The following is a 21,877-nucleotide window of genomic DNA, read 5'->3' on the forward strand; positions in this document are numbered from 1 at the left end:
AATTCTGGCCCCGAGTTTTATTATATTCTCTCGGCGCAACTCGTTACAAAACCTCCTGGCTAACTGGTCGAAATTGCCGGAAAGTTTCACGCTGCTGGGACGAGATAATATTACAACAAACATCGACAAATTCTCTCGTATAACAAAGAAATCACATCGCTCGTTCGCTACGGAAATCACGTAACACGAAGTTTCCGCACGAAGTTGTTTCACTTATTAACATGGAAATATACTTCGCGTTACTCAGATTCTAAAGTGTCGGATTGTTATTGATTCGAGTGTTTAAAATTCAGATGGTCCTATGTTCTCCATACACGCCATTAGACTCCTATAGCGAAAGATAAAATAGTTTAAAATTGACACACTATGACTTATAGTAACTTTTGCACTATACTAATATTGCACCATACTGGTAGCAGTCATTTATTTTGTATAGCATATTTATTCGTGTAGCATATTTATTCGTTGCTCTTATTAGACGTAAATGCATTTTGTAAAATTATGGTGTATCCTAATTATGGCTTTCTATATTATAAACTTTCTCTTGTTCGCCATGGTATTTCCAAAAATTACAATTTCATCGTGACTCACGCTCCAATCTTCTCCCTGTCCTCCTAAAAAAAAAAAGAAAGAAACAAAAATAGGAAGACTAAAACCTAAATCTTCACGGAGGACCGGAAGCTTCGGAAGATTTGAAAAGCCCGCGAAAAAAAGCGCACGCTGCCTTTCCTCTTTTCACGAGCAACCACGAGCTCTGTGTGCATTGAAGGACTTAAAGGAACACGGGGAACGATCGAGGCTGGAAATTTGGAAAATAGACGCGGCTCCGGTTAGAAGCGTTCGCCTTTACGCGTTCTCGCGAGCTTTCACATCGCTCAGTGTCGATTTTCCCCGGGAGTTTTCAGTGAGAACACGCGGAAGGAGAAAAAGGGAAAAGGAGGAAGAGAAAGAAGGAGAGAGAGAGAGACAGAGAGAGACAGAGAAAGAGTGAGGCGAAGATAGACAAAAAGAAAGCAGCAGAGCAGCCCTGGTTCGACGTTTCAATGCAAACGCATCCTGCCGCAAGGATCTTCTCGCTGCTTATTTTCCCGACCGCGTTCGAACGTTCTCCATTAGCGTCGAGCGTTTCTTCGTTCCGCTCCCTTTTCCGCGTAGAAAATGGCCGACACGAAAAAAAAGGGCGCGCGAAATTCTCGTCAAGCCTTGCGCCGCCGTCTATCTCCCTCTCACAGGTTCTGGTAAACGAATTACGATCCGAGCGTGTTGCGTGTCCGTGAGAAAAAGATCGATAATCGGATCGTCGGGGACGCGTACTGGCCGGAAGCATGGCCGGTAATGCGGTTGCCGTTCCGAATACTCGAAAGAAAAATCGTAAATGCGGTTCGTTTGAGAATTTTTAACGCGTTCCGCTGGATTCTAAAGATGTCGCTTCGATTTGGGAACTTTGAATGGCTCCGGAGCAATGAAACGAAGTTTTGTGAAGAGATGAGAATGGAGACTCGAGACATTCGTTGATTGAGAAGAAAGATTTTTGGGAGTACGGAAAATTTATGCAATATTTCTGCGATAGTCTTGCACTAGTCAAAATTTGCAAAGAGTGAGATGAGAATTGCTGGGAGCACAAATTTAGTATTTGGACGAAGCTCGAGATATCGCTGAAATGACTCGGACAGTTTCTCGGTCCATCGACTATTTTAGAAGAAATTGCAGATACTCTCCTTTAAGAAAATTTGGAATAATGAAGCTAATTAGTTGTGAAACGTAACTGTTGAGAAAAATTATCGAATCACGTGGAAATCGAGTTAAGCAATTACGCGATGTTTTTCAGTTATATGACACGAAGTTTCGATATAAAACACCACCACCATAACTCGGAATTTTCGCTTAAAAACATACACATAAGACAGAAGAAAGAGTTCTCTCCATAATGCAACTTATTTCATGTCGATAACTTGATTCGTTTTCAAGATACGATGTTTTAAAGTTTCACCGTTTGAAATACAACATGCTAGCGTCCATAGTAGTCGTCATGACCCACTTTTCCCGGAAATGCGTATGTTGGTACTGGGAATAGTAAAAAAAACCGTGACTCGGCGACTGCCAGTGAATAGCATGCGCGTGGTGGAGACATGGCATGCCTGTGTATACGTACGAGTGAGACATCCGAGTGTGCGACAAGGATCGAGTTAGCGAAATATTAAAAAATTATGGTGTTCCTTGTACGACGATATCTCGAGAACGGAACATCGTATCGACGTAATTCAAAAAGCATTTTGAAGGGGATTCCGTATTTTTAATAAAACTGGCGGAAATTTTCTGCGACTTTATGAAATTTTTATAGCGAATAATATAAAAGTTGAAAGTAGGATTTCTCAATTATTTACTACATTAATTTATAATATTTAAATTATTCATCACAAAAGTCGTCAACTTTTGATCAATCTAGTCAAGAAGGGTATGTCACTTTGTATATAAGGAACATTCTACTCACGCGAGAACTCATTTTTGCTTGACCTCTCGTAACGTGAACATCGAAAGAAAATATTCACTCACTTATTAGCAATTCGATCATTAATTTGTAGCAACTAAACAAGTAATTCATAACAAATGAATTATTAATTTATTATATCCAAATGATCTCAGCTATTTATAACATTTAGACTATTAATTAATAACATTTGAGCGATTAATTTATGATGTTTAAGCTATTAATTTATAACGTTTAAGCCACTAATTTATAACATTCAAGCTATTAATTTATAACATATAAGCCAATTAATTTATAACATTCAAGCTATTAATTTATGTTATTTAAACCATTAATTTATAAAATTTTAGCTATTAGATATAACTTTTTATATTTTAACAAAACAACTATGGTCAATATGTTTGTGTTTTTTTTTACATTGATAGAACAATTGACAATACCTACATTTCGTATTTTGAAAAAGCAATTTAAAATATGTTTTTTATATTTCGACAAAACAATCGATAACATAGTTTTTATATTTCCGTAAAGCAATTGACGATACGTTTTTTGCGCTTTCATAAATATTTTCCAATTTGAAAAAACGGTTGACGATGTATTTCTCTATTTTGATGAAACTATACGTAAATTTAATACTATTACATCGAATGTTTTTCTCCCATAAATAACATCATAAATAATTTGTACGTAGCATTTTATCTGTCGATCCTAAACAAGTCCAACTTAGAATCTAACTAAGAAAAACTGGCAAACATGCCCATAAATGACATAATCAAACCACAATTTCCCTGGTATCTGAGTTTACGGTAGATTTCTGAAATCAGGTTCATATTTCACGCCCACACCTCTTTCATCAGCTCAACAAAAAAAAACCACTAGTCGAACTTCTGCATCGGTCAGCGTCGATTTCATTTCGGCAATCGAGGCCACACGGGAGGAAAACAGCGGACACACGCGCAGGGAATTCGGAAACTCGATGCCGCGGCCGCAGGCGGCGCTGTAACATCGAAAACCTATCGCGTTACAAAGGCTCTCGTACGTGAAATCGAAATAATTCAGATAGTTTCGCGCGGCGAACGCGCAAATATGTGATACAACTGATTCGATTCGCGTATCCGGATCCGAATTTCCACCGTTTGTTTTTCCGACGAAAAATGATCGGTTCGCATACCGCCCCTCCCGCCCTCCCTTCGGTTTTTACTTGCGCGATAAATGTCCGACGAAACTTTCGCCATTCTCCCCGCTCTATTGGATGATCGGTTTTGTTGCTAGAATATTTTTTTTCTAGATTTTTCGAACCTCGATTTCGAGCATTTTCCAGGATCTTTTTGCTTTAAGCGTGGATTTAATCTATTATTGTTTTGTTCGTATGATTTATTAGAATTTTTAAGAAAGTCCAAAAAATATTGTAGATTTTGTTACGTTTTAACAAGGAAGGGTAAATTAATTGATTTGCCAAAATTGTTCTTTTAGGTATTAAGGAGGCACACCACCTCGATAATATTTATTTAATCTTCCCTTTCCTTGAATCTTTGAAACTTCAAGTATCTTACTAGTACAGAATACTTCGTCAAAGTGTTTCATGAAAATTTGAATCTCTGACAAAATCACAGCCGAAAAGCGTCATGCGAACAAAGCAGTGAGTTCCGAATGGAAAGATCCCTAACCTCAAAATTGGTATAAGGAACATGTGCATATTTCTAAACACAGTATAGGAGAATCCCTCGTAGCTAACAGTCCATCATGTACAAACTCTAAAATTCGACACACCACTCGAAACTCCCGTTGGCGATTAAAACAATTCACCAAAAGAATCAGAGCAGTCTCGTTTCATTAAACAAAGCCCATCCAACAGTCAGTTCATCAATATTGATCCGCCAAAGCGGACAGCGGTTGGATCGAGCATTTTGGCTCAATATTGCCGGGGAATACGGGAGCGAACAAACGAATTTCCGTCAAAGATTCAGCATCAGCCAACCAGAAAAAGCCTGCAAACAAACACGCGGTCGGTTGTCCGGTCAAAATTCCATGTTGTTCAATTTGTTAACACTTTAAAGAGCACGCCAGGAAGCGGGACAGATCCCCCTGGTCGGCTTACGGCTCGACCGTCAATAATGCACTGCGCGAGAACCGCCAGATTTTCAAAGCGGGAATATCGCGCGATTCCATTTGCAAAACCTTTAATCTTTAACGTTGAATCTTGTTTTAAACCATGTTCAGTCTCCAGGCTCCAGCCTTAAATCCGATGCCATTTTTTGATCACGTTGTGCCACGTGAAATTGTGTGTAGGTTAGAAAGTAGTTTGAAATATTATTTGCAGATGTCGTTGTTGTGCACGTGAGCTGAAAACTTTCACGTGCTAATAATTGCAATAGCTTCATATTTGTGATTCCTTGAGTTTCAATAGCGTTGTCAGCAGCATTTTGACATTTCGTGAATAATCCAGTTCGTTTCTTCAGGGCAGATCTGAAAAAAGTAATGATTACCGTTTATGGAATCGACTTTTCTGATGTTTTATTACTTTCCATAGCTATTGAAGAGTGCAGACAGTTAGATAAATCATTAACGTAACCAGACTGTGGATTTTTATGAATTTATCAGAAAGAAAATATGAAAAATACACGGAATGCAAATAATTTACAAAAAATATACAAAATATCCAGAATATAGTAGTGGCATTTATAATATACAATAGGTAAAACAATTCTCTATCCGAGTTCTTTACTTCCTTTCGTTGCATTCATAAAAACATAAATTTGCATAAAAACACGTCGTCTATATATAACGTATAATTGTTTCAGTTTATTAAATATAATTGTTCGGTGCTTAGTTGAAGGGAACGTAGAACGTCAGGAACTGCGAAACGGCCGTTCTTAAAACACGAAACACGAAACACGGAAAGTCTGGGTATTCTGTGCGCGGGGAGGGAATTTCAGGAATTGAATAATCGCCGGGAACAGTTCGTGCGCGCTCCATTGCGCTTTACTTTAAATCATTTCAGCAACAATTTCCCTCGAAGGATATAATCGCGCTGCATTTCGCCTCGAGTAAGGGTGGGGCAGGAGTAGGGGTAACAGAGTTCGATTGGAGCTGTGCACGCAGTCGAGCAAACTATTGCGTTTCGCATTAAACGCGTCACGAATCTCTGCGCGGATTAAAACGAGTAATTCGTTGCCCCGCGTTCTTTAACAACGTTTTTTTACAATCTCGGAAAAACTATAAAGATAACAGAGTTCGTATATCATGAAAATTTACAGAAACAGAATCAAGAGAGAGTTTCGAAAGTTTTTGCAGTGCATCGAAAAATAATTTTGCCTCATATCGTTTGTTGATAATAACAACATAGATCTTCCAGCAGTTGTTTAGATTCGAAAGTACGCGTGAGTGGGCGAATTTCTAGGGAATTTCGCCGTGTCTTCGGTTCACCATTCTCTAGTAAAATATTCCGGTTTACCGTAAATCGAGGGGCAGCAAGGTAATGCATAAGCCGCTTCGATACAATATCGAGATAGAGTTCAACCATCCGGAATGCTGCTCCGGGCAGGAAACCCAGCGAATTATGTATCGAACGTGCGAGATTCTCGAAAGCATGAGCTACGACAATCACTTTTCTGCGGTACTATCAACTGCTTATGTTATAGTTACTAACAGTACATAAACCATTGCTTCTCTAAATTCCAATATAACGATCGATGTTAAACAAGATATTCAATTAGGAAGTTGGGAAAGAATTTCACGATACGATACAGAAAAGTAGAGCAAATCGTCGAATATGTTAAGAATCTTAGTAATTTCAATAATCTAATGTCTTATTAAAACTGACTCGTACTAACAGCAATAACGATAGTGTCTAATTTATTCTTCATGTTGTGATATTATAACACATACGATTAGCGTAATCTAAAGATATTCGATAACATTCAATTTTTAACGATTCTACCAACCTAGTAACATTAAAAAAACTGAATTCCTCGTAACACAGATGCACTGTAATAACAGCAGAACTTTCGTTTCATTCTCTATATCGCTATATCCGAGACACATCTTAATATAATTTAATCCAAGTTAATAATTTCTCTACTGAAAATTGCAAAGGAAAATATAAAAAGCTGCACGACCCGCGGTAACTTTCCGGAAAAGCAAAATGTCTGGCCGTTGATCGACGCGGTTCACATTCCGTTTCCTAGTTCGTAGCAGATCCCGAAACTTTCGATAACATCGTAAACTACCGTGCAAAAGTTTGCACGATGGAGTCGCCGTGGAAGTCAGAGATTCACGATTCTGTTACTGGATTATTTCTTTCCGTGAGTTTCTCCGATAATGCTCACGCTCGATATTCCCAACCTTTTCCGCTCGTATCTTTTGCCCCTGGACCATGGCTACCCTCTGCCACCTTCGTCTTTTGTTTCTCTCTCTCTCTCTCTCTCACTCTCTCTTTCTGTCTATGCCTTTTTCTTTCTTTCTACCACTTTTTTGACGAGACAAATTTTCAGTGACAAATTTAGATCACCTAAGCTGCCGGAAAAAGTTGGATTAAATTTATCGTAACAAGAGGATGGTATTCGTCTTGTGAATCAACTGGAGTAACTGGGTAGTAGGGTGGATTATAGCGAATTATGTTCACAGAATATTTATCACTTTTTCGAATTTCCTTTTTTCATCTCCGTACAAAGAAACAGCTCCGCGCAATTTCGTTTTCCCCGCTATAATTTCGTAGAACTAATTTTAATTCATTTGGTAGCATTGTCACTCTGCTATATATTATTATTATACAATATATATTATTATACAATAATTGATAATATCTAAATAGCATTTTAAAAATATTACTAATTGCATTATGTGCAATTTCATTTCACAGTCTAATTATTATCGAGCATTTATTGATCGAGATAATAACTTTGAAATTAATATGTCCCGTTTCTGTTAATTAATTTTAAACATAGGGCGATCGTCAATGACCAAATTCTATGATTCATAGAAACTCGAATTTATACAAAAAATTTGCACGCAACCTAATATGATCGCTGTTCTTCCCATTTTTTTTTTTCAAAGCAAAAAGTATTAAAAAGATAAAAAAGGGAAAAATACTCTGACACGCCGTATTAGTCACGACTTTCAAAAGAAACAATTTGATTGAGTGGAAACAGTGGAGTTTTTCAGTGGTTTGGATTGCGCATTTGGTTAGCCAGACGCGGATCAGCGCCATCAGCGCGCGGATCGCTCGCGATACCCGGCGGGCTTTGCGCGCTCGCTTAAAATTTAATTCGAGCACAAATCCTCGGCTTTGTGGCGGTTCACCGGCCGTGATTGGCTGCCACCTAAGTTTAAGCTCGCCGGCTTTAGCTCGAGCGTCGAGGAGCGTGCGTGCGCTTCGCGTAATCCGACGAGAACGATCGCCCTCTGTGCGTACACGCTCGCCCGAAGATAGATTCGCCGACGCCTATGGATTAACCAATCAAAAAGAGGAAGATTCGGTGGGATAAAGTTTTTCGAAAAAACTTGCAGTTTTTTACATATTTCTTGCCGAATTTGTATGCGCTATGTGTCTGGGAAAGATAAATCTAAAATGATTTATTTAATTTGAAATGAGATATGCATGGTAAAATGGTCATGGCTAATTCTATCGTGATTTATGGTTATTTAAAGTAAAAAATTAAAAGTAGGATTTATTAAAAGTTATCTTGGGATTATTTCATTTTACCATGTGATATCTTAGGGTTTTACTTTTTGACGTATAATGATTATTTTATTTTGTGGATTTATGAAGAGTTCCGTAATCGCGGTGTATCACATTTTTAATTTTTACAAAATTGAAGAAAGAATGTTTGATGACTATATTTTAAAGTTTCAGTTTAATTACGATTTTATTAACATTTGAGCGAGGTAAATGCGACAAATGGATCGTTAATAATTGATTATGAATAATTTGACTTGAATTCGGTAAACGTTGCTGATGAAATTGCAATATGATTATCGACGATATATGTATATTATTTTATAACATCATTGATCAATTAATATTTACCGGAATTAAGTTCAAAGCATAATCCACGACAGATTGGTATGTATAATTATATTTAAATGTTTTGTCTTGCATGAATAATACTGTGAAATTATTATCCATAGCTGAACAGATATGCGTAAATAGCGTTTCGCGGCGGCCAAAGATACGCAAAGACAAATATTCCATTTCAATATTCTATTACAAATATTTAAACAACGTCTCGATTCCCGCCAATTTTCCGCGTCATCATTCTTAAATTATAATAAAATTAACAATTTCAATTTCAACGTTGAAATTGACGGGCGGATTGTAGATAATTCTAACATTACACGTATATTTTTGGAGCAAGTCAGCAGCATAATTTATTAAAACCCATGTATTCTTCTTCCAATTTCCGCAAAAATTCCCAGTCATCGTGTCTTCGAAACTTCATACAATGAAAATTCCAACGGGTTCTAAATATAGACGAAATTGCCGGAACAAGGAGATGCAATCAGTATGTGGTCAGACGTACCGCGCGATGTATCCAATAAGCATATATTTTTCTGAACAATTCTTTTAGATGTCTTTCATTTCTATGATACGTGAATAAAATACAACAAAATGAACAATATTATCGAAATAAGCAGATATGGACAATATACAATCAAACACACCATACGTACCTTCATGTACAATTTTTTAAAACCCTTTACAATTTCAGAGTCGCTTAAATGAAGCAAAGCGGGTCAAGTCCCCTTTATTTATCGTTAATCAACCTCGAGATCTTTCACAAAAATTCTCTCAACCTTCTCAAAGCGTCCTAAAACCAACCCCTCGAAAGCCATCAACAAGATTTACTAAAAAATTCCACCCTCGATTTCCCTTTTCACGTGGTTGGAGCCATCGTCGGTGGATCACAGAGGAAGCAACAAAACCGTCGGAAAAAAACCGGGGTCAGCACGGTGGAAGCGATCGTGTACGATAATTCGTGGCCGTTAGCCGCAGTCCGCGTCGCGACGCCCTCATGGGCGTCGTTAGCAGGGACCACGGAGTGGCGTGCGTATTTACGCAGCGGAGGAATCAATAAACCATGTCCGAGAACGAGATGGTGGCGGCCGCCATTCGACAGGAAGGGGTGAAACTCACCCTTGCACGCCATCCGGCTATTAGACAATACAAACAACCGGCCTGCCGCTGATCATGTCCGCCCAACAACGAGCCCAACGCTTTTTTTTTCTATATCCTGCTACCCCTTTTATCGTGTTGTCGCCCAGTGGGAACAGGCTTTGGGCTTATCGAGAGAAAGAAAATTTTAGATCGTCGATGGTTGTGGGATTTCAAGACTGGAGAAGAATTGTTTGAATCGTGATTGGTAATTGGGGTAAATCGATTGTTGAAGGTGGGACAAAGATTTCGAAAGAGACAGGCAGGGAATCTTTGTAGCAAATTGTTTCTAACGATAGATATTTGCAGAATGGAGTATGCGAGGCTTGATGTTTGTAATAAATTATTTTTAACGATAACCGTCTGTGGAACGTTTTATGAACTGTTTATGAAATTTTGTTTGGGTACTAATAAACAATTTAATGAAACGAAAGATTTTAAGAAAATTATATGAATGACGAGGATTTAGAGGAAAAAAGAATAAGGATAATTTGTTGAGAAATTTGGCTCGTTTAATTACTTAATTAGGGCGAATTGAGTGAAGATGGCGAAGGAAAGATTCGACGAGATTTAATTAGAAGTTATTTCAAAATAATCCAATCTACACACAGATACAAATCATTCGCTCATCTTCACTGATGAAACACTCGATATAAAATTTTTCAGAGAACACCGCATAACAATCAGCTACCCCAGATTCACCCCGTCGTTCTCAGAGGACCAAGGTGCTCATCAATTATAGCTCATTCATCGGTAACTCCGGAATTCTGGTTTACGCTCGATGGGGTCGTTGTTAATAAGTTGCAGGAGGAGGAAAAAGGAGGAGAAGGGTTTGGGTTAAGGGAGTTGGATATAAGGAACGGAGCTCGTTCTATGGCTGGTTCTCGTGGCGCGTTATTAATCCACGTGCTTCGACTAGGCATCGGAATTATCGAGTGGCCGTGACGAGGTGACTTTAACGGAGGCTCTCGTTAAAATGCGAATACTCGACTTGACATGGCCGATTTCTCTTAACGCGGAGATAAATACGCTTCGTCTGCCGCGTCCCATTACAGGGGTGGAAAAAGAAGAATAGCCCACGCGTCGGAACCAGGGAAATATAATTAATGCGTTATGGCTTTACCTTCGTTTCAGTTCTTTTTCGAACTTTCCCGTATGTGCTCTCATAGTTTTCGTTTCACTTAGAGCGGTATTTTTCTTAATTTCGCAGAAACTTTGATAAACGTTGATAAATTTATTAAAGTTGCGGGTTAAGTTTTAAATATAAATTTTAGTGCTCTTAATCTTCTGGAAACTTCATCTTTGACAAATCTATTAAAGTTGTAGGTTAGAAAGAAGTTTCAAATTTTAATTTTCGTCTTCTTAGTTTCTCAGCTTTCTTTCCTTTAACATTTTTATCGCTCACGGTGTTTTCTGGAAACTGAAATTGTTTGTCTTGCAATCCTGCGATTGTTTCAAGTGCTTGTTCAGTCAAATTAAAGTTATAACCTTTTATATTATTTAGGGTAGCCTATTTCATCGAATTTCAAATTTTATCAGTACCATTAGTATGCCTAAATTTCTTTTCAATTCTGATCAAACGCGAAGAATTTAATTTGTAGATTTTCCAGAACATTTTATCCAACGCAAATGCGACCTAAATAAAAAGTGGCTGTTTTTGGTTCCAACGTCGAATTACAAATGAAAAATTTAGAACATGAAAAAGTTACGACGATTTTTTTCCAGCGTGGAAAGGAGAACGTGTCGTTGGTTACAAATGCTGCTTGTTTCCGAAACTGCGGGCATTGCAATGAATCATTTTTAAACGCATTACGAACGCAACCGCGAGATTTATGCGATTCGTGAGCATTCCGTGAAATGCGTTTAGCCAGGGACGATGAATTAGCGATCGTTTGATGATAAAACGAAACGGTGTTTTTTTCTTTTTTTTTTTTTTTAATACCTAACACGGGCGATATTAACTGAAATTTTTTCAAAAACTATTAAAAATGTTATATTTCTCAGTTAATTTTTCGTTTGGCGACGATTCGTTTGTTTTGTTGGGATTTTTTAATTCAGAAACTCGAAACATAACTTCAGGAAATTATAAAATTTTGATTTCCTTAATGTCTGTCGAATTTGCAAAATAATAAACTTTACAAATCCAAACAAATTTCCGAGTTATCCCGGGAACAATAAAAAATTGTTCCAAATTAACAAATAAATCGTAAACCATGACTTTATTATTGTAACAGAGACAAGAAGATTTATGAAACATCGTCCATTGTTTAGAGAACTCAATTTTACCAGTTGAGCGTTAGGCAACAAAAAGAGAGAGAGAGAGAGAGAGAGAGAGAAAGAAAAGAACGATAATACAATAAATAATCGACGATAAATTATTTCGACGAGCAGGTCAACGAACGAAAAACTCGTCCTCTTGTTTTTTCGATGCGATCGCATAAATAAATCACGACGATCGCGCTGAGACAGCTCATTCTCTGTCCTCCCGTTGCAATCTACGAGTAATGACAACGGCGTTATCGACAGACTGATAACTACGAGCAAGAGTAGCCACAGCGCGAAAATTGTTCGATGAAAAACGCTTTTCTCCTCCCTTCGTGTACCACCGTTTTCGTTCGGAATTTATTTGTTGACCATTTTAATCCTTCGAAACAATTTTTTTTTCACAGTTTTTATAAGATAACGTTAGATTTTACTGGTATTTCGAAAAGAATTCTTTTATCAGTTTCTAGAACCCGCGAAACAAAGGTTTAATTTAGATGGACCTAGGTTGCTTTTTAAAATTATTACTTGTTCATTTGGAATCGTTTCCTATGATGCTGACGGTAGCTTGCCAATTCATTTCAATCTATAGAAGGTTATTTTATTTGTTCGTAGATTCTTCAGATAGATATTTCATTGGTGAACTTTTTTTTCAAACAGTTGTTTGCTTCTCCGGATTTATTCGATGGTCTGAAACTTTTTAGAATTCGTTATGGTTTCCGAGATAACTTTAGAATTTCTATTGGCCATTGAAATAAAAATTTGAAAAACTCGAATAACGAGAGTACAGTGGTAATACGTTCGGTGGACACGTGTGGCGAGCGTGAAATTAAAATTCGGATTGGATATCCGCGATGGGTCCACGGCCCTTACATTCGTTTCTTTTTCAATTACGGTATCACTTTCGATTCGAGGCCGTCGGGATTCACTTACAGCCACCGTGTCCGCCGATGGAACTTCCGTGTAATTGGAGTGGTTCCCTGGCGAAACTTCGCTGAAACATTTAATCAACATTCTCATCAACTCTCACACCACGATAGAAGAACGTGTTCTCGTAATAACCTATGGATGAAATTCTTCCAGTCTCACCCCTTTCTGTACTTCCCCCTCCCTCTCCCTTGTTAAGAGACCTACTTTCGTTTTACACACGTATTAACCCTTCACAGTCGTAACGTTTACGTCTTTGGATTTCGCAGTCGAATCACGTGAATAGGTTAGGATTTATAACTGTTTCATGGTCTCGTATATTGGCCTATTAAGCTGTTCATGAAGTATAGCAGCGAATATTTGAGGACATTCGGAGTTTCAATGGTGAGTGGGTTAATTGGAGATAAAGTAGAAATGAAGGGGATAATGAAAGGACATTGTTAAATTTTGGTGTTATTCGAGGTACACTTTACGGAAGATATAGTTATGCTGATATAGAGGCATTTGAAGATAGCCTGGTATCTTTGGAGATGCGAGAAACTTTATTTAGATTCCAAATTTCTGAGACAAAATATCATGATTCAGGGTGGAACTACATATTCATAATTCAAGGAATCGAACCTGTTATCTAAATATAGAATCTGGGTGGTCTCGTATCGTTTAAGTATTTTGCGCCTTGCTTCGATTCTTACCCGCTTTCAAGCGTGATTTGCTTATATTACGTTCGAACATAGTCATCAAATATAACTTATATTTAGGTTAGAGTTTCTCCTCAGGGCTCCCCTTGACAAATCATTTATCTATCTACTACTATGTATCCTAAAAACCTATTACTATCATCTATACATTCATTTGAACATAGTCATGAGTCATCATTTATGTTTAGGTTAGGATTGGTTTACGCTTTTGGTGATTTAGGTTAGGTTAGGTTTAGGTTACTTTACAGACATCTTTTTGAGAAATTCGTAATCTAGGATGACAGAATCTAGTAATTTTTACAGCCGCTTGAGGATAGTCATTAAACGTCACTTAAGCTTAGGTTAGGATTATTTTCTAGGATTTTCCTTGATAAATCCTTAGTCTGCGATAAGAATCTTAGTACTGCCATTTGTACGACTACTTAAACACAGTCATCAAACACGTTTTATCGATGGTATAACTATCGACTTAACAATCCAAACAACATAACTTTTAAAAGTCTTCTTGTCCACAATGCTCCGCTATTTCGGCACTAGTCTGATTGCGTTTTTCAATTCGACCCTCGAATGGAACAAACAAATAAAAGTAAGCGATAACAATGATCATTGGTGAGTATCGTGGAGGTCGTAAAAGTGGCCGATTCGACGTTGCGTCTCAAACGATACAGAGAACAGAACGATCGGACGATGTGGCACCGAGCTTTAAAGGATCGCCGCGAAACTCTTCGGATCATCGAGAAACGATAAAACGTCCGAGTTGTCGTGGCAATAATCCGGAAGTTGTAGAATCGATCCTGAGAGCACGTCGCAGCTGCCAGATCGGAAAGCGTTTATGGGCTAACGAGTTGGATTTTTCAACGACCCCACTCGTAGAAATTGAAGTATTTTTCGACGTTTTGAGCCAGTCGATGAGAAGAGCGTACTTTTAGAAATTTTATTGCAATTTTTCGAAACCGAAATTTAATTGATACGAGGCATTTTGAGTATTGGATAGTGCATGTGTAATTTTTTTTTTTTTTTTTTTTTGGTATCGTTATTTTGCTTAGAATAATCCATATCGGTTCTTTCGTTCCTCCAACTACTTGAAATTTGTCATTTCATCAAGCTTCTAAATATTTCGAAATATTTCCATCTTTTAGTATTTTCCATTCTAAAGTTTCGACTCTCCCAAATTTTTCGTCCCGGAACTTCCGAATTCTTCGAAATGTTCGTCGGGGAACTTTTCAATCTTTCGAAATCTGTTATTTCAGCGAATCTTTTTACCCAGCCCAACTTCAATCTCGGCCATTAATTTTTTCAATTTCCTAGGACATTTCGTTCAATCAATTCATCGTGTAAATCAATTTTCCCAATTCGTGCATTAAATTTTAGCGTTCCTATATCGAAAAAATATTCACTGTAACATTTACCATAAAATTTCTGGCAGTGAAAATTCTGAAAATGTAACATTGTACAATATCCATTATTATACATTATAAAATATAGAAAAGAAAATTACAATATAACGTAATAACATTATACGATATTAAAACAATACGAAACTAACGACTCAACGGATACACTCAAATTGTAAATCTTCCAAAAACATCGTGCATTAAAATATCAATAACTGCGATCGCTAAAAATTACGCTCGGAACATTGTATCAAACATCCAAACAACATTTCTGACAACAATATCGGTACATTTAAACTTCCCTCAAAAAAAAAAGAAGTAAAAATTCGTCGCCTTAGCCAGCATGAAAAAAGAAGAAGAAAAAATGAAAAAAACGGACGAAACATGAAAGGGGTTGGGTAAAAGTTGCGAGAGTGGTCGAGTTGGGTCGACAAAAGCGGTCGGGTTCGGCGCGTTTAACTCCGAGCCGTTTGCGGTTCACGAGCTGAAGGGCAGAGAGCGTTCCCTTCGCTTCCGGTTGCCTGATAGTTACTCCAAATGCGATCACGAGAAACCGCTCTCGGATACCGTGTCCGCGGCTTCGTTGACATGCATACAAACTTGGACAACTTTCGAATTGTAGATCGGCTGCATGTACAGGCCAACGTGGAAAACTTGGACGAGGGTGTTCTTCCATCGAAACAGCTCCAAGAGACGCCTTTCAGACCTTGGAGAGGCTAGTTGCTTTCCATTTTAGAAAGTTAATCGACCGAGTATTCTTCTGCCTTGATGGGAAATTTCGAATTTTCTGGCTTTTTTCTTTCGAACAAATTTTTAATTTAGTTTATACTTTTCGAGGGGCAGATTTTAGAAAATTAATCGAGAACTGTTTTGCTTTGAGAGGAAATTGGAAAATATTCCCACGTGTACACCGTAGTTTACAATAAACTCAGTTTATTTATGTTTTAATAAGTAAGAGAAAAAGGAGTATTTTATTTGATAGGGGAATGAACACAAAAAGAAATGAAAAGCAGGCATACGCGATAAAATACATTGGGACAAAAATATCCGATAATACGGTAGAATAAATAACAACTGAAATATAGAAATTGTTAATTATCAATTGCAAATAGTATTGTATTCGTACTGATTTCCTAACAAAAACTCTATTTTATAATAATCCAATAACATTCTACACGAGCTTGCAAGGCTTTGCTACCAAAAGCGTGCAACTTAATGCAAGAAAAACATCCATTAGTGTATCTTAAAGTTACGGCCAAGTTCCAGACGATATTCTTGGGAACAGTCGATTTATAAACGTCAGAGACTAGCACACACGCATCTCCGTCCTCCCTTTTATGAACCATGAACCGCGTTCGAAGTGTACGAATGGCTAGCTATTCGCGTTGCGAAACGTCTGAACTCGCTGATGCGTGCGTTTCACGCATATATATTTATCTTTCGAGTCTGCTTTTATGCTTGCTCGCATTGATCTCGCGCTTTGAGACCATCTCGAGGCTTAAATAACGAGCAACTGTCGATAAACAGACGTACAAATGTACAAGATACAAATGAGCGTAAGGTTCTTTCGTGGAAAAGGAAATAATAACAGAAAGAACGTGCAGCGTTGTTTCGGACGAATTTTGTGCACGCGCGAAGAAATTTGGTCTGTTCCATTAGATAAGTACAGAAGATTTTTAAATTTTGGTTAAATTAAAGTTTGGGTAGGCAATGAATAGAATTGCTAATTTCCAGTTTCCTGGGAGTATCCTGGTGCCTTTTATTTTATTTAAGCTGAATTTTAAGCATTTTGTGAGATTTTCATTTTAACTTCCTCGTTGATATTCTTATGCTACGTGTTATCGTAGTAGTTTGAATTTCAGTTAGGTTACATTATTTAATCTTATTTTGTATTCTTTGTTCTTTATACATTATAAATGTTACTAAATGCTGCAAATTACGCGAGCATGGTCACATCATTAATCAGACCTCTTTCGAGCTAAAAATAACGAAGAATCAATTACGTCAAAAGAAATGTCATCCAAAAAGAAAAATATGGACGTTCGATAAGAAGTACAAGAGGTAGCCAGAAACGAAGGTAAACTTCATCCTCCCAGCCAGCAGGAAGCTGAGGAGGATGTAAGGGGTGGGAAACAGGAAGCAAGGGAGAGGCAGGAAGAGAAAGAGACTACAGTGGAAGGTAGAAGTTGCGAAGCAGAGCTAAGTAAGCAAGGTGGCAACTAGTAGGGACACAAGACAAGCTCGAAAAGTTTTAAGTAGCTACGTGATACTACTTGCCCCCTCTTGGACCAGTCATCCCTTTTCCACCCTCTATCTAACCGCCCTTGTCTCTATTGCGCCCTGAACTTTGTCTTTTCATCGTGTACAAATGCCTAGGAATCGCGTGTGTTGGTACGCTTCGTTTTATCTTTTCTTGCAGATTTTCTCAGATGTGAGTGTATTTAAGAGCGATCTCTGTTACGTTAGAAAGAAGTTTGAGATGTTGTGTTTTCTGAATGCACCAAGTGTTCGAAGGAGTTTGTTTGATCGCAACGGCGTTTGGATATTTCCTTTTCCTTAAACGAAATCGTTTAGGAGAACTTTGTTGTCTGTCGTAGCGTTTTATTTGGTGTAAAACGTAGAATAGGAAAGAGAGTTATTTCTTCTTTATTTGTCTTATCATTCGATCTTATAATAACAGAATTTTCTTTTTCTTTGTTACAGAGAGATAGATTGCTATAGGTGCATCGTCATGCATATGAAGCATCCGAATGTTCTTCAGTATAAAGAAAGTAAGTCTCGCACGTTATGGATACCTGCTTTAATCGATTTTAAACGCGTATTTTAAACGTCTGCGGAAATTGTTTAGCTGTCGAAAACAATGTTCCAAACAATTTCACTTGTACGTTTCATTTCCAATAACGAGAACGTTAATTAATATTTGAAAGACAGGGAACAATGTAGACAGAGAAAAGGGAAGGAAATGAAAAATGTTAATTCTCCTCGTCGATTCTTCTTTTTCAGCATATTGCATCACAGCGTCGCCAAAACCTACTTTGCCATTCATATGCAGCGAGTTGAGAAGCGATGCCATATTAATTTCCCTATTTCGCACGGGGGCAGCTCCCATGCCCTGTCCATTTAAGGGGCCCCTAGAATTCACTTATAGTCATGGCGAAGGGGAGTGTAAATCGCCGTTATCAGCGGCAGAAACCTGCACTCAAGAATCGCGATTGCTTTTCCGCTACCAGGCGTGTGCCAATGTGCTGTCATCCGAGAGCGTCGGTGAGTATACTTTATAGCTCTTCTGACTGTACTTGGAAAATTTAGATTTCGTAAATTTATCCCTATACAGTGCTATGAATAAAAAATACACGTTCGTAGAAAATTGAAACGTATAAAAATATTGAAAATTTCCATAACAGTGAGAAATATACAGAATATACAAAATAAAGTACTCATAACATCTATAGTTTCAAGCCACTCTTTAGTCGTGTTATATTCGATATAACAGTCGTGAATATTCACGGTCTGTTCGACGATATCTTCTTTTCTGTATTCTTCTGCAAATAAATATACTTTTTCAAGAAAAAATTTCGAAAAAGGTAAGATAAATATCTCCAATATTTGTCCATCAGGTAATTTCATGCGAAAAACGGTAATTTTTCTTCATGCACCGAGAAATACCCAATGACGACGTTAATTAACACGACACGCAGTGGAAGAGAATCTGTGACGGTCAGTGGAACTTCCGGCGAATGATTAACGGCCCTGTCAATTACCATTTGTTGCTGCTACCCCTTGTCCGACCGATTTTCCGCGATTATTATACCAAGGGAAAACGCTCGTGCCGCTATAATTCATTCTACGCGGCTACGGTGCGGTTTATTAACGGTTAGAATATTTCCGTCCATAATTTTCTCCGCGGACGATTTAGCCTTCCTCGTAATTGGAATCATTATGCATCGTGGTGTAATTGGGGGAAGCTAATGGTGGTCAGAAGATTCATGATTCAACGATGAGGATTTTTATTCGATGACCGAAATTTATGCAAGGACATTGAGTGCCTTGAAACAAAAATAAAACATCATTTTCTTTTTTTCTTGGTAGCTTTGAAGTATTGCTGTAGGTTAGGATTTGACGTAAAATCGTCTTAAATAGCTTAAAAGTATTATTTCTTTCATTATTGGGTAGTTTAATGGTGTTTCGAATTAAGGTTTGACGAAGTTTGATCACGTTTGAATAAATTAGGAAACAATTCTGCAGAAATCCTATTTGGCAGAGATTTGATAATTAGAATTTTGGTTTCACTTTTATCTTAAAAAGGTTTGCGAGTTAAGATTTGTAATTGAAGTAAAGTAATGTATACCTAATTAAACGTAACGTTTGATTTTGTTTGAAGATGTGGAACTGGAGTGCCTAGCCACGTGGAAGGAAAGTAGCACGCACAATTTAGTGGCGAGGTTGCACGCTCCGCGGAAAACTAGCGACGAGGACAGCTATAGATGCTTCATCTATGAACAAACTTCGAACAATTCGTGGAATTTGGCGCAAAGTGAGGATGCCTCTTGTACTGGCTTGATCAGCGTTAAGGAGGCTGCCAAGACGTTCAAGATGAAACAGAGTAAGTGCTTATAAACAAAGTTTATATACAAAAAATCCCGATACTTACAAAATAATCTCTAGTACGCCAGTACCAAATTTTTCGCTACTAAAATACACTTAGCTGACAAATTAAAACCACTCTTACGAAATGTTCCTATAATATCACTATTAAATTTTCAATTGTAAACTAGCCTAATGTACCATTATTTGTAGGAGAAAGCCCACTCACGAAGCAATCTACAGAAGGGGAAATTAATTCCCAACTTAAAACCAGTCTCATAAAATATCCCTATAATGTCACTATTAGGTTTCCAATATCCTCTAACTGTCAACGCCAAGATCCCTATTCATAAAATAATCTCTACAACAGTACTCGGTAACCAACCTGATACCATAGTTGGAAAAGGTCTATGACCAATATTTAAAAATCACTTAAAATGGTAATATTATCATTTCCACAAAACCCTTCGAACATTCGTTTCATAAAAGTTAATTTGCCTCTGTCCGATTCGCTGATAACCAATTCCATGCACATCAAACCTCTTCCAACATCCACGTAACCGAACATATACGAAGTGACACGTACACTACCACAGTGTGGCCAGGTGAAAAGGAGCGATCCTGCGGGCAAATTGTTGGCACATTGACGTTATCGTTAACTGATGATCGTGCGTCTTGGCGCGGGGAAAACCGCGGGTACCGATAGCACCAGGGCACGAAGAACGTAAACTATGACGGTGTCCATAGACACCAGATCGGATTCTTGGGCCGCGTGTTATCGGCACACTGGCGCGGCGGTCGACGTCAACTACTTGGGGTATTCCATGGTATCGCATAACTGCACGTAGCCTTGCTAGATTGCGATGATTCTGCCCTCTGCAGCCATGGTTAACCAAATTGAGGCGATCACCAGCATCGTTCGATCCTCTCTCAACATTCTTGGGATTGATTTTACCTGCAACCGCGAATCTTTGATCGGCCTAGCCTGGAATTTTACCGCAAATTCTTGCTGAGAGGTTAAAAGTCTCCGCTCTGAAACCGAATTCCTTGCGTGGCTACGTTGTATAGGCTTTATAGGTCGTGTTTCTACATTTTTGTCCCGTTTTTTGATAAAGCTAGGCGCAGATTAAAGATTCCTATATTCTCCGGATAGTTTTCCATCTAATCGTGAGTTTCTATCGTCAAAAATTTTCTTAACGCTCGATGGTTCCCGTCCTTGAATTTCTGTCTCGTTGTCCAAATATTCTTTTAGGCAATTTTTCATCCAACCGTGGTTTTTTATCGTTAAAAGTCTCTTTATCGTTAAAAGATTTAAAAAAATAAACAAACCATCTCTTTCGTTAAAAGTTTGCTACGAAAGGAATTATTATAATGTTCTTCGCGAAGTGAAAGAACATTTCAACGTTCTGACATCTAAAATGAAATTCTTGGAGGTTCATCGTATAGCTCGACCGTTCATTACCATTTTAATTTATCAATCTTCGGTCAGAGTGGAGCGGATCATCATCGTCGATCGGCCTGTTCGGTTCATTGTCCCAGTTTCGGTTTAAATACACCGTTCCTCGTATCCTGTGAAGCTATGAACGTGGATACGAGTAGACAGTTGTATTAGATGGAGATGATCTTGTTGCTGGTTTTGCGGTAAACCGCTTCCAGTTGAATTTCCCGGATACATGACTGATTGCGCGATCCTGCCACTGGCCAGGATTTATTTCCAGATATTTTCTGAACAATAATATAGCACACAGTTCCAGAATATTGTTCCAAATTTAACAAATTGATTTAACAAACTTAGTAAATTGATTTAATGTTTAACATTGTAATATATACTGCGTTATATTTAATTATTTATTTGTACGATTATAACCTCCTTATTTGGGTATTTTAATTAAGGATAAAAATGGAGGCAAATTTTGTTATGTACAGTGCCTTTAATAAAATTCAGTTCAGTCTCTATAAAAAATTCTGTAGCTTTAAAAATGCTGCCTTATGCAGAAAGAAGTATTATACACGGCGTAGCTGGCAATTTGCACTCGCGATTATTTCTTTATTAATCGAACGCGTTTTTTGTTTTTACACATATTTGAGCCATTTTCGAGTTTCAACCGAACCAAATCGCGGCCATAGGATAGCAACGAGATCGAGGGAAGCGGGTTGCAGATCCCAGGGACTAATCTGCCTTCTGGAAAGTTTAAATGGAAACGCCAGGGAATGGGGTTAACGAAACACCCGAGCCAATGTTGCAATAGAGGCGTGGAAAAATTGCTAAGCTGCTTAAACGCTCGAATCGTTTGCTCGAAATTTCGAAATTTTTCCCCTTTTCTAACAAAACATCCCGAATTTCGAACCGAGCATGTTGAAACAGAAATTG

General features: G+C 37.9%; 1 protein-coding gene across 5 annotated transcripts in view; it reads left to right on the forward strand.

The window, feature by feature from the left end:
- The window catches only part of LOC100643304, a 316,203-nt gene that overhangs the window by 249,391 nt on the left and 44,935 nt on the right, over window positions 1-21,877 (forward strand). For all 5 annotated transcript variants that reach the window (XM_048413546.1, XM_003401592.4, XM_020867214.2 and 2 more), the window contains 3 exons: window positions 17,626-17,693; window positions 17,926-18,186; window positions 19,304-19,525. In XM_048413546.1, coding sequence (XP_048269503.1) covers window positions 17,626-17,693; window positions 17,926-18,186; window positions 19,304-19,525 — 551 coding nt within the window. The remainder of the gene's footprint in view (window positions 1-17,625; window positions 17,694-17,925; window positions 18,187-19,303; window positions 19,526-21,877) is intronic.

Source organism: Bombus terrestris, chromosome 16 (genome assembly GCF_910591885.1).
Source record: "Bombus terrestris chromosome 16, iyBomTerr1.2, whole genome shotgun sequence".
Taxonomy (NCBI): Eukaryota; Metazoa; Arthropoda; class Insecta; order Hymenoptera; family Apidae; genus Bombus; species Bombus terrestris.